The sequence below is a fragment of the Phascolarctos cinereus genome, unplaced genomic scaffold (genome assembly GCF_003287225.1).
Source record: "Phascolarctos cinereus isolate Bilbo 61053 unplaced genomic scaffold, phaCin_HiC Scaffold_7;HRSCAF=346, whole genome shotgun sequence".
In the NCBI taxonomy this organism is placed as follows: Eukaryota; Metazoa; Chordata; class Mammalia; order Diprotodontia; family Phascolarctidae; genus Phascolarctos; species Phascolarctos cinereus.
Window position 1 is genome coordinate 163,982,051 of NW_027556180.1, and position 15,015 is coordinate 163,997,065.

At 33.0% G+C, this 15,015-nt stretch overlaps 1 protein-coding gene across 1 annotated transcript in view; it reads left to right on the forward strand.

Moving 5' to 3' along the window:
- Positions 1-15,015, forward strand: part of MYO16 (myosin XVI) — a 693,538-nt gene that overhangs the window by 304,194 nt on the left and 374,329 nt on the right. Inside the window, 1 exon segment of the mRNA XM_020970073.2 lies at positions 6,084-6,201. Coding sequence (XP_020825732.1) covers positions 6,084-6,201 — 118 coding nt within the window.

The window sequence follows — 15,015 nt, forward strand, 5'->3', positions numbered from 1 at the left end:
TGAAGATGGTGGGAGAGCAGATTTGAGTGACTTCTCTTCCCCCAAACATAGCCTCTGATGGCTCAATTTTTAGGATGGAGCAGCAGCAGCAATAGCTACAAAAAAATTAGCTCTGTTAAGTGCTGCCTATGGACTTTAGAAAATCACTTCAATTCTCGGTGCCTGTTTTCTCATATGCAAAGGAAGAAGTTGGACTAAGTGATTAATTAATTGATTTATGGTGCCTTCCAGCTCTAAATCCTATGAACCTAAATATTATGATCAGAGAATTGACATGACCAGTAAGCATAAGAATTAGACTACCAACAGGGCAAAAGACTGATTGAAAAGGAGGCAGAAATACTACTAAGAAGCTATTTCTGGTTACTTCTCCTGATGCCCTTGATCACATATTTCTGCCCACAGTGCATTTACTGTTTCAGCCAATCTGACCCAACTGATGTTCACTGTGCAATATAGCATTCGATCTCCTACCACATGCCTTCACATAGGCTGTCCTACATGCTTGGTATGCTCTTCTTTCTCACCTCAGCTTTTTGAACCCCTAACAGCCTTCAAATATCACAGTTCAAGTGCAACTAAGTTCCTTCAAGAGGTCTTTTTTTGAAATCCACTGTGGTTAATCATGTACCCCCATTAAACTGTTTTTATTTTGTATTTATGTTGCATTGACTTTTCTGTGTTCATATTTTTGGCCCAATAGAACATAAGCATCATCAGGATGGATTTCATTTTTGTCTTTGTAACCTCAGCATCTAGCACAAAATAGGCCCTTAATAGATGACTGTTTAATGAGACTGATCACAGAAGTTTAGACAGGAGACAATGAGAGGTTTTAGTTGAATCTTTTGAAGTGAATGATATTTCCAAGTAGTGGATAGAGGGAAAAGAGAACAGAGCTAAAGACAACAAAAGAACACATATTTTGATTACTCAGGAGTAGGGAGAAAAGCCAGGAAAAGAGAAATATGTAATTATAAATCTTTGAGCCTAAGGGGAAAAAAAGAGTGCCTAGTAGGAAGGAATAGTTAAATGTTGAATATGGATCAAGGACAATGAATATTGAAAAAGGCCATTAGATCTTGTAATTAGGAGGGCATTGTTGATTTTAGAGGGCTCTCTATACTGTGTAGTGTGGTGACTTATGTAATACGTGGTAAATAATTGAGGAAAGAGTAGGTAATGAGAAAGTGGAGCTTCTTGTAGACATTTTCCCCAAGAAATTGGATAAAATACAAAAGCCAAGGAAAGACTTTTATCTGGTCTCCTAACTTTTTTTTTGTATTTTTATTTCTATTTTTCCTTCTCTGTCCATTGGGGGGTAAATGAAAAAAAAAAAAGAAAAGAAAAACAAAGCCTTGTAGCCAATATACATAGCCAAGTAAAACAAATTCCTACATTAACCATGTCCAAAATATGAGTTATTTTCTACTAAGTCCATTACCTCTCTGGCAGGAGGCGGGTAGCATGCTTCATGATTTGTCCTAATCCACTGTGTTGATCAGAATTCTTAAGTCTTTCACCTTTACAATGTTGTTGTTATTGTATAATTTTTTCTACTTTACTACATAAATGTATACAAATCTTCACATATTCTCCCAAAAAGTCTCTTCCATCATTTTTTTTCACTGCACAGTGGTATTCTATTATATTCAGATATACTATAATTTGGTCATTTCCCAATTAATTAAGGCACTTATCAACTATAGTTCATTAATGTGCCTCTTTTCCCACAGTCTTGCAAACATTGGTCATTTTCCATTTTCATCAACTTTTCTAAACTAATTTTTGTGAAGTAGAACTTCAGAGTTGTTTTAATGTGAAATGTTTTATATATTATATATAAAATTTGTTTGATGTTTGTTTTTACATTTCAACCATTTACAGGTTACTCCCATTTCATGAGATGTCTCATAACAAAATCAAACAGTTAAGCAAAATTCATGTTATAGAGAACTCATCTGAAAGTGCATGTGATTTACCACATATGTAGCATTCTTCAATCTTTTTTTTTTTGCAATTAACAAAAATCTATATCAGGCAGCAAAGACAGACAATTTAAAGAACTAAAAAGAGAAATTACATTTTGCTGAAATGAAATATAGACAATGAATTTATTTCAATATTTCATATACATACACCCAATGAAATGAATACTTAAAGTGAAATGAAAATACAAAGAAAAATAGACAATAAAATTATAATGGTGGTGGACTTCAATTTATCTAACAGCCCTAGATAAATGTAAAAAAAAAAATCAGAACTAGGATAAGGACCTGAATAGACTTTTAGAAAAATTAGATAGGGTATAGCTTTGGCAATTATTGAATGAATATAGAAAGGAGTATGCATATTTTCGTTGTACATAAGCATTTCTTAAAACATAAAAACTTCACAAAATACAGAAAAAGCAGAAATATTGTACCCATCTTTTACTGATCATAATGTAATAAAAATAAGGTGAAATAAATAATTTATATTAAATAAATTGAAAAGATTAAAATCAACTGAAGACTAAATAACTTAGTCTTAAGGAATTGTTGAATCAACAAACACATAATAGAAAAACAAATAATTCCATTAAAGATAATGAAATCAATAAGAAAACATTCCAAAAAATAACTAATGTAGCCAAAGCAGTCCTTAGGGGGAAATTTATATCTTTAAATTATTTTTATTAACAAAAAAGATAAAGAACAGAGCAATGAATTAGGAATGCAACTAAAATGATAGAAAAACCATCAAATTAAAAAATGAAAAATGAAAATAGAAATCCTGACAATCAAAGAAGAAAGTATAAAAAATAAAAACAAAATGAAAAACCAAATTAATAAAATGGATTTCTCTATTAGTAATTAGGAACATTTTTTAAAATACAGCTATTTATAGTTTAAATTTCTTTCTTGGAAAATTGCCTGTTCATGTCCTTTGAAAATACGTCATTGGGAGAATGGCTCTTATGCTTATACATTTTAATATATTCCTTATATGTCATGGAAATTACTTATTTATTTGAGAATCTTGTTACAGAGATTCCCCTGCTAACAAGAGGGAAGACTTTAATTTAGTTTAAGGAATCCTAAAACTCTTGTTGATACAGGAGAAGGAGCCATGAGAGAAAGAGAGAGCAATTAACGATGAATTGATAGAATGACTACTAGAGCAAAATTTTGAAGGATGTGGGAGCAAATTGGAGGGCTTAGGGAAAGGAAACTTTTTAGAAATGTAGGAGAGAAGTTTAGGGGAGCTGGTTGATTACTGGTTAATCTCATGATAGGACATTATATGCTGATTTGGGACACAAAGGAAGAGAGGAAAATATTAGCACAATTACTATGAAAAATGTATAGGGAATCTGTTTAAAAAATTTAAAACCAATTATTAAACAGAAACCATGGCTCAGATGAGGTTATTCACTGTAGTCTTGAAGTGAATAAAATCAGTTAAATTTCTCCAGTGGCAAAAGAACAGGAAAGAATAAAATGAATGGTAGTGATTACCTTAGGATAAGGAATATAACATATCAGAATCAGAAAGCCAAGGGCTTCTAGCACAGTCAATAATAAAACTATAAAGTTTATGCTCATTGGATTCATACTTACAATGGTTAAGAAATTGAATAATTTACCCAAAGTGGCCCAGCAAATAGTGATACAGCCAGGAGTGGAACCTAGGTCTTCTATCAATCAGTCAGTCAGCAAAAACAACAACAAATATTAAAAGTGTCTGCCATGTGCTAGGCACTGAGTATATAAAAGCAAAAATGAAATAGGCCCCATCCTCAAGGAAATTACATTATTAAGGAAGAGAAAATTTATATGTATATATGCACACATATATTTAACAGAACATATACAAAATAAATGCAATGTTCTTTTCTACTTTCTAATGTTCTATAGTTCAATGTAATCTTTATATATTGCATATTTATTGGCTGTCAATTTTTATATATATTTTGTAATCATTAATGTAATATGATACTATCACAGTCTTAAGAAATAAAAGATTAATAAGTAAAAACAATTTTTAAATAATTTCTTAGGTATTTTTTAAAAAATATTTTTACTAAATAACTACTATGAAACATTGAAATTGATACACAGGCAAGTTACTACCTTCTGTTTTCTTTATTAGTTAACAATATTAATATTTAAAAATATTAAACATGGGGCAGCTAGGTAGCACAATAGACTCCGGCCTTGGATTCAGGAGGGCCTGAGTTCAAATTTAGCCTCAGACACTTGATATTTACTAGCTGTGTGACCCTGAGCAAGTCACTTAACCCCGATTGCCTCACCTAAAAAAAATTTTAAACAGTACATGACTGGATAAAGACAAAACAGGATATTACTTGTGAAGAGTGATGTAATGAAGTCTATTCTAAATTATATTATTAGTAATATTTCTACCATTAAAACTTTCTAATGTTTGCCTCTTAGTTTTACTTTCTTTAAAGATAAAAGTGATAACAGTAAATTTCTAGTATAGTCAACTTTTTTTCATCTTTTTTTTGGGGCGGGAGGGGGGCATGCAATAGTAACTGGCTTGCCTAGGATCATACAGCTAGTAAGCATCAAGTGTCTGAAGCTGGATTTGAACTCAGGTCTTCCTGATTCCAGAACCAGTGCTCTATCCTCTGGGCCATTTAACTGCTCCTACAGTCATTTTTTTTTAAACTAGGAAGCTGACTATATATTGTAGAAGTTTAAAAATTAGTCATATGTCTAAATGTCTTTGAAATTACTGCAATTCAGCCATTTTTAGTCACCAACAACGTTTTATTAAGCACTTATCACGTAGCAAGCACTGTGCTAAATACTATAGGTAAAAACATTTTAAAAAAATTTTGCGATCTCTAGGAACTCACAAGTCTGCATGCCAAGTAACACCACACACCCAGAATAAAGACATCTAGTGAAAAGACATTAATACATTCTATTTACAACCCCATATCTCATATCACTTTCTGTTTGTTAGGTAGTAAACAAAATATTTTTTGGTAATCTTTCATACTTGAAAACTGTTTGGAATGAATAAGGTATTTTTATATAGCAAACACAGGAAAAATCGTTTTTTTAAACCCAGAAAATACAAATAAAAATGTCATCTAAATAAGAATAATTCAATTCTAGGAGAGCCAAACAGCGTGCAAATTAATTAATTCAGGAAAACTCTGTTTGTCTAGGGTAGAGGAAGTGACATTTGAGTGTGATTCTTTCTGGGAGTGAAACAATCCTTTCTGAAATACAGGGGAGAGAAAAGATGCCCAGACCCTCCCTGGTTCTGTCATTCTTTTGAAAATTGTTTGATCATTCTCACCTCACTGTCAAACACGAGGCTGAAAGAAACAGAAAAAGATTTTTTTTGGAAAAAATAATGCTATATACAGCATCTCAAGAGCTGTCAATAAATGTTGAAACATTTATTAATAGAATTGCTGCAGCTATAAATTTCCTCAATTTATGAAATTTCCACAAGCAGGTTGCATGGAGTAATATACGGGAAAACAACCACGCGAAGATAACAGTGGCAGCAGTCTGCATTTGCATAGGATTTAAAATTTACCAAATGCTTTACTATCCCCGTTTTAAAGATTAGGAAGCTGAGTCACATAGAGGTGGAATGACTTGCCTAGAGTGACCTAGCTAGGGCAGAATTTGAAACCAAGTCTTCCTAACTCCAAGTCCAACACTCTGTCTACCACTTCATATCGTTGTTAACTCAAATCCACTACTTGGAAGAAAAGATCAAGCCATTATTTATAGCAAAAATTAAAAAGATTTTTTTGACACCCCTCAAAAAATGATTTTGTTTGTTTGTTTTTCACTACCTGTTAGAAGGAGGTAGGGGAAGCAATTCTTTTGCAATTCCTTGGTACAGACATACTTCAGGATTAAGTGAGTAGTTCATCTAATGAACAGAAGATTTTCAAAGCTCCATAGAGCTGTATTATTTAGATGATTAGGTTCATCCTGTGATTGCAAACAGAAAGACAACATTAAGAAATCTGAAAATACCCCACTTCCACAATGCATATGCATTTTTAAAAACAAAGTCCATAACAAACTTTTGTTATATTACAGGTCAATTGCATTTTAGAAGCTTTTGGACATGCTAAGACAACACTTAATGACTTGTCCAGTTGTTTTATAAAATACTTTGAACTGCAGTTCTGTGAGAAGAAAAAATCTTTAACAGGAGGTAAGTTAAGTATAAATTATGTTGGAATACAGATAGATCCCTTGTTGAACCACAAGATGGCAGAGACACCCAAGGAAATGATTAGCAGTTCCAGTAAAACATGTCTTCAACATTTCAATTCTATTTTAATAGATTTATCATGGCTAAAGACCAAATTTGACAGTTACAGGGAAAACAAATTAGCAAATGGCTTAATTAGGGTCCTGTTTATGCTTCTGCCGTCAATTCAAATACTGGCTTGCTTGAAATAAGCCTTTTTACTTTCTTTTCACATCTTCCCTTTTGTAACAGGGATCAAGACTCAGAAAATATTTTTCCTTACTGATCTTAATAACTGAGACATGGACTTTTAAATACTGCTACAACCTTAGGTTGTAATAACTAAAACCTAAGGGACAGCTTTTTTAAAATGCCTTGGTAGATCATTAAATTTTATGATGATCTGGGATATGTACTGAACCAAACTGGCAAACTCAAATGGAAAGAAACCACATTAATTTTCTAAAACCTGAACTTAAACGAATCCTTTCTCAAGAACAATTTTAATAAAATCAGCACATCAAAGTATTCACCAAAATTAAATTGAGCCAATCCATTTAGGCCAGCTCTCTAATGAAAATACAATAAAGCCCATCATTATTATTGTTGTTATTTCACATTTATATAATGAGCTAAGATTTACAAAATGCTTTCTTACTAGCAGCCTTGTGAAGAGGCATTGCAAATATAATTCTTTTCTTATAGACTAAGAAACTGTGACTCAGAGAGGCTAAGTATTAACCCATGTTGTCACACCTCTGGTTCTAATTTTGTTCAATCATCTCTGATGATTTTGTACTTTATATAATACTGAAGAAAATTCAGACTCATGATTGTTTTTGAAATGTGTTATGCCCAAAAGATTTTTTAAACAAATATGTAATAGTATAAATGCAATTTAACACAGAAATATACAACTTACTCTAGTAAATAAAGCCACTTAGGGAAACTTGAGCCAGTTATTAGCATATAAACCATGTCATAATTATAAATGCTTATTATAGACAGAAAAATGTAATTTTGGAAGGCTGACTACTAAAAAAGTCCAATTACTGAGTCTTAGACCTTTAATATGAAGGGGTCTTCTGACTAATTATAGTGCTTTTCACAATTCCAGTGGTTATAGGAAAGATGTAGGTAACTCAATGGATTCATGTTATGAATGACATGTTTTAAAGAAAGAGAAACTGGTAAAAAAAAAAAACCTCTGAAAATTAGAGATCTCTTCAAATGGCTTCCTAAAGAAAATTCTGGGGTCCTCTTTCCTTAAGACCTTATGGTAGGAATGAGTCATAAGACTCCAAATTTAAGAATGATTCTATTTCAAGAAAAACATGTATGTGGGCTGAGTTTCTAGCTTTAGTTCACCACCACCATCACCACCCTCTCTGAATTTTTTTTTTTTTAATAATTGGCTTCTGAAGGTTAGCCAGCAATGTGTTGTATAACGCCCTGGGACTTATAGGTCCATTCCATCCTCCATCAGGGCATATCATTAAAAATTGAGAACATCTGGTCCTCATAAATTCCATTTTGTACTGACCATCACCACCTCTCACTACTTCTAGGTGAAGTCTTTAGGCAATGAAAATCTTTTCTAGAGATCTCATCCTATTTTAATTTTGCTGAATGAAATGAAACTTAAATGATCCCTTTTCCTCTAGAATAGCATTGATAATTTCTTTTTCTTTCCAAAATAAAATTTATCAGGAAAAGAACTATGTATCTATGAAAATGAACATATATGTATATGTAGATATATGTTTAACAGAATTGCTATATTTACTGACCCTACAAAATATGCATTGAATGTGGCTACTTGGCTATAGTTTTTTTTTTAAACTCTAAGTTTTGAAGGACATTTTGCATATACATTTATATAATTACTTCCAAAATAGATTTAATAGAGTTACATTAAAGAGAAAAAAGCAAAATAGAAAGTGATTTTATAGACAGAGGATTTGAACTGATGTCATTATTATCTGTTTAACAGAATTTCTCTCCTTACCTAAAAAAATAGAATTTAAAAATCACTCCATTGATCCGAGAGCTGACAAAAAGTATTATGATAGCTACTTAATTTGTTTGTTGTTGTGATAATTATAAACACATATTTAGAATATTTATCGGGACAGCTAGGTGGTGCAGTGGATAGAGCACTGGCCCTGAAGTCAGGAGGACCTGAGCTCAAATCTGGCCTCAGACCAAACATTTGACACTTACTAGCTGTAGGACCCTGGGCAAGTCACTGAACCCCAATTGCCTAAAAAAAAAATTTATATCAGTTTATATATACATATGTACATATATATATAACATTAATTTATAAATATAAAATATGGATATAAAACTATGAAATCAATATCATTAGTGTAACATAATAAGAATAAGTACCTTCTTGCAACTTATAGTCCTGAAGTTGCCTGGGCCAGTAAAAAGTCCAGCCACTAAAGGTCACATAGACAGTATATATCAAACAGGACTTGAATCAAGTGTTCCTACAGTACACTGTCTCTCATAGTTATAGTTATAGAGATATAGACATAGCTATAGTTGTAGGTGTGAATATGTGTGTGTATGGATAATATAGTGTGTTCCCTATAACTAAAATTGTTCAAACACAGATGTGGTGAACACTTTCCAGAGACGATATAGAAAGGATTCCTGTTTGAGGGAGCATTTTGGACAAGATGTTTTCCAAAGTCCCTTAAAACTCTAATATTTTATTATTCTCTTTAATGATTCTACCATGATATGCTCTAATAACTAGCAATAAATTGCCACGTAATATGACTCAATAATACTTTTTATCCTCCAAAAGCCTTGATTTGCTGTCACAATGAATAGATACAATTATTGCTCTGAAATAAATTGATGTGGATGGGACATATGATGTGAAAATATGATGAGCTAGTCCTTTATCTAATTAAAACAAAACCAAGAAATATAATCATAATTGTCTTATGGTATTTTGTTACCTAAATATGGTATCTGCTATCTTCCCCTCTACTCAAGAAGAATGCAGGAGAATGCAAACACTATCACTGCAGAGACTCTGTGATTTTTTTTAAATTTTGCTATCTTTCACACACTGTCTTTTGCATGTAGTAGACAACACATCTTTGTGGAATTTTTGAACTATTACCAACAATAAACAAATTAAGCAGCTATCATAAAACTTTTTTTCAGTTCTAAGGAGTGATTTTTTTAATTCTACTTCTTGAGGTAAGGAGGACATTCTGTTAAACATATAATAAATGGCATCAGTTCAAACTCTGCCTATAAAATCGGTTTTTGGTTTGCTTTTTATTCTCTTCAATGTAATTATTATAGCCATTTTGGAGTTCACAGTATGAATGTATATGTAAAATTGTCCTCCAAAACTTAGAGTTAAAAAAAAATGACATCCAAATGGCCATATGCAAAACATGCTTCGTAGAGTCAGTATGTGTGTGTGCGTGTTTCAGGCGTGTCTGACTTTTTTGTGACCCCATCTGGGGTTTTCTTGGCAAAGAAACTAAAGTGGATATATATGACAAATCTTTTATGGTCAATGCTTTCTTTTGTCTATCATTTTTTATTTTTTGTTATCCATATGCTGTTTCCTTTAATGAACCTCGTCATTTCTCCTTTTCCTTTCTCTCTCCTAACTGACATAGTAGATAGGCTTGGACTTAGAGCCAGTAAAACCTAGATTCAAGTTCCAATTCCAATGCATACTGGCTGTGTGACTATGGGCAATTCACTTGACCTGTCAATGACAGAGCCAACTAATTGCGGAGAAGGTGCTCACCTGCATTGGTAGAGGAATTTTCTTCATCTGAGAGTCCTCAATATCAATGAAATCACAGATTCAGTTGTTATCCCATTCTTAAATCAAGTTTAATAAAATGCCTCACTTTTCACCTTTACCTTTTCTTACCATCCTTAAAATATAGTTTTTGTTACTTTTTTTTAACAAGACAAATCCACTTTGTCTCAGTTGTTTCTAACAGAAATTAAGGAAGCTTATGAAAATTAAGTAAAATACAATAACCAGAAGAAATTTTTCCACATGTATCTTCCCACTTTCATTGTGTAACCATTCACATCCAATGTATCAATAACACTGAATATTATCAGTTCAAGATTCAAATTCAGAAGCTTTGGAAGCTTTCTGTCTGAATGATTTAAAGAAAAATGAAAGTCACCTTAAATCTTTGTTTAAATTCAGTTCCATCTGAAGTTACAGACATGGAAGTAATAGCCTATCCATGCTTTGATTTAGTGATATTTAAGCCAATTTGCATATTTGGTGGAGTACAACTCATTTTATATAGAAACAAAGCTAAAATCAGCAATTTTGGTTCCCAGGGCAAGCAGCACAAAACATGTCCTCAAATAAACTTTTTAATTGCCATAATATCATAGACTTAGAACTGAAGAACCATTAGAGGCCATGAAGGGAGCCACCTCATTTTACTGATGAGGAACTAAAGCCCAAAAGTTTTAAATGATTTGATGAGAGTCATGTAAATTGTTAATGTTAGAAACAGCATGTGAACCAAGGCCACTTAAATCTATATCTAGCATTCTGTCTATTATATTGTGTATGAAAATAATACAAGAGGTAATTAGAAGCTGAACATGTTCTGCCCCAGTAATCCAGGCTACCAAGGAGACTCAGGTTGGCAGATCTCTTGAGCTTTGTAGTTCTGAGCATCCACTGGGATAAGTAAAATACGTTTCTCTACCGAGTCTGGCATCAATATGGTGAGCCTCTAGCAGTGGTGGGAGGAGACCAACAAGTTGCCTGAGGAGGGACAATTCAGCCCAGGTTGGCAATGGTGCAGATCATAATTACTCTGCCAATTGATAGTAGAATTAAGCCTGTGAATAACCCCTGTACTTCCAGTCTCAGTGAAATAGGAAGACCCAGTCGTTAAAAACTGCATTTTAAAAAGTAATTAGAGCAAATGTAGTTGGGCAAGAGGGAGAATTAGCTACTATAGTGGCTCACAGGTGGGTGTTATTAAAATATTATTGAATGTTATTAAAATAGCTTTCCACTTTAATTAAATATTCTTGCTAATCAGATACTAAAGTAAGTTGTTTCTAGCCTGCTGAAGGAAGGCATGAGATGTCAACATGCACAAAAAATTTAAACACTGCAGTTTTTTAAGTCATCATTTTACATTTTTGTAAAATTTTGTAGTCACTTTGCCCTTCTTACAGCTTCTAGTAGGATGGCTTCTCTTGGGCCCACCACTGTGGTCAGTCAGTCACAATAAAGCCTTATTACATAGTAAGTAAGCTATTATATGGATTTAAGTATATCTTTTTGAATATTGGAAAATGCCAAGCAATTGTAGTGATTTTAGTAGTAATATAATTGATGCTTGGCTGCTGATACTACAATAGCTAATCAATAGAGACAACTGCTTTTTTCTTTTTTTCTTTTCTTTTTTTTTTTTTTTGGTGAGGCAATTGGAGTTAAGTGACTTGCCCACCATCACACAGGTAGTAAGTGTCAAGTATCTGGTCTAGACTGGATTTGAACTCGGGTCCTCCTGACTCCAGGGCCAGTGCTCTATCCACTGTGTCACCTAGGTGCCCCCAAGTCAACTGCTTTCTTGCTAAGACTGTGCTTAGCCCATGTAGTAAGATCATGTTATTACCATAGTACACATTCTTGCTAAGGTAAGAGTTTTCATTCTGTTCACTGCCAAGCTCTACCAGATGTTATTGCTATTATAATAGTACTTTTGCCCATACTGCCTTGGGGCATGCTCAGCAAACATTACAAAACCACTTCAAGCTTTGATTTTCTAAACAAAGAGAACACCTGAACACCTCCCAAGGAGGAGATGGGGCAGCCATAGTAGTGCTGTACTTTTCTTAACAATAATCCTGGGATGAGGAGCCACAAGAAGGTTCTTATTATCCACATTTTAACAATGAAGAAACTGAGTTTTAGGGAAGTTATATGACTTATTGAAAATGTTTAGGGTTACCAAGTGGTAGAGAAGACTAGAATTAGAGTCATAGAATGTTAGAGTGGGAGAGATTTTAGCAATGATCTAGTCCATGTTCCCAAAGTGGGCCATACTGCCCACTGGTGGGCAATGGAAATGGATGCGGGTGGGAAGCCTTCAGCACAATGAGGGGCATTGAATAAAAATAAGGGGGTGGTGGAAGCATAAAGAAAGAAGAGAAGAAAATTTTAAAAAAAACCTTTTCTACATGTTTCATCCTTTGTGTAACAGAGTTAAAGCTGTAATGATTACATTATTTTCCAAATAAACACACAAAATGCAAGCTATAACCAAGCAGTGTTTAAGCCTGCCAACAGGTCTTAACAAGCAAGTGTTAGCAGGTGAGCATGTCCCACATTGTCGGGAAGTCCAGCAGGCATGGCAGAAATATATGCATGTAATAACTTGCTTACAATCCGATCTACATACCGTATAGTATACAGCTACATAATGCAATATTGAGTCACAAATATTTCAATGCAAGGAAAAAAACCCACAGATTTACAACAAATTATTAAATTTAAGATGTCATTTAAAAAATTTACATTTTTTTTGAAATGATGCAAGTTTCAAAAAAAACCATCAAAGGGTTATAGAAAGATTTCCAGGGAGGCACTAAGTTTTTTTTGAAAACGAGGCATTGGCCAAATAAGTTTGGGAACCTCTGTCCAACCATTTTAATTGGAAAAGTAACTGACCCCAAACCTAATGTAGTTTCAACTATACCAAATTATTTCACTCATGATTGAGACAGAGGAATTAGAGGATATTGGAACACAGGAGTAAGAAACTGGGTCAATATTAAGCCATTAACAAAATTTATTTAGTTTTTAGTATGTGAAGAAAGAAAATGTCTAAATTATGCTTTTGTAAGGGGTTGAAGTCATAGTAACACAGTGGATATTGGGAGCAGGTAAAAGGTAAAGCTGGAGCTATTAAAGACATTGCAACACTTTTTAGGGAGGGAAAAATAAATAAATAAATAAATATATATATATATACATACATATATAGTATGCATATATATGTATATTTTATGTTTTATTTTTTAGTGTAAACTGAAAAATATTCATGCTTAGTCTAAAAAAATTCCCTTTAGGACATCTTTCTGTGCAAAATGCCATTCATATCACATATAATGTTTGATCACACCACAAAAAAAATAGTTTACAAGAATTACATTGAAAGTCTTTTTTTTTAATTCAAAGTCTTTCAGGTCAAGTTATTAGTAAAAAGAAATGTTCATCCTGTCAATGGACATACTTGGAATTGAAAAATCCCAGGTGCCTCTTTAGCTTAGAAACCAATTACCTTCCCTCAATTATTGCAATTTCATTTCAGTCATGTAGAAAAAAAAAAGACATTTCCTTCTGGAAGAATATTTGGTTCCCCTGGCAATTTATGTTATTTTACATTTTGAAAATGTAAAATGTCCATTAAGATAGTTTTTGAAACCCTACTGATCAGAAAGCTGTTAATCCTTAGCAATTTTTCTCCCTGCTGGAGATGAGCTAACAAGGATGATTACTAATTACATTTTTTTTCTAATTCAAATGGAACGTTTTGAAGTAGCTCTATGGGGTGGAGTTTGATTAATTTTGAATGCTGCTTTAAATAAAGCTTACACATATTATAGAATCAGCATGTGAAAGTGTCATTTGTATCCCTGAGTGTAGAAGTGTGATAATCATGAGGGCTACCCCACTAAGCCTTCCACTTTCACCTCTCTGTTCCTTTCGTTGATGAAAAGGGTGGGGAATGACTCAATTAAAGAACCCCATTGCATATGTGTCTGAGGTTAATAGGAAAAGATTTTTATACTTTTGTGTTCTGGTTTATCTGAAGAATTAATATCATTAATATAATCAAATTATAATGGAGGGAAAATAAATTCAGCAATGGGTTTGTTAAAAAATAAAAAAGAAAATAATATGTGATATTGTATTTGAAAATCCCCTCAGATAAAATGGCAATTACAAAATGGAAAAATAATGTTTTTGAAGCACACTACTGCCTCATTCTCTACTTTTCTACCCTCACTTTTAAATTTTTATACCACTATGTTACCATAATAATAGTCATTTTCTGGCAAATTTAAGAGAGGTGAGAGAGGGACAGAGAGAGAGACAAAGAGAGACAGAGAGACAGAGACAAAGAGAGAGAGAATTCTTGTTTTGGTGCCATCCAGGGTTGTGTTTTCAAGAACCTTTTCTTCTTGCTCAGGGAAAAATTAAGGTACTAGTACAAATTCCTCTTATGAGGTCCTTCTTCAGTATGCTTAATCTCACTTTGACTTTTTTGTTTGACCAGAGTACTTCCTGACAGCAAATTCAGTCTAAAGGATGAAACTTGTTCTTAGCCTACATTTTATGGTCAAATCACAAATGAGTTAATGGCTATAAATGTTAAATAACAATTAGTAAATTATTTAAGTAGAGTCTTGTTTATATAGTTCAGTTGTGATGGATAATTAAGGCCATCTTCCTTCCTGAGAACTGTTATCCTGTAAAAATATTGACTGTAGGTGGATTCCTGGCTGTGTATCAGAAGACCTCTATCATTTACATATACTTATGCAGTTTAAGCATATTATCTATTACTGCTGATTATTAATAGCAAAAAGCTGAAGAGACAGTTGTTCAAAGAGATATACTAATATTGTTGACAACAGAAGTGTAAATATGTAGCCATAAACTATGTCAGGAACTAGGGCCTAAATAATCTCTGAGGATTAAAGAGACTTTTTATACACATTTTGGCA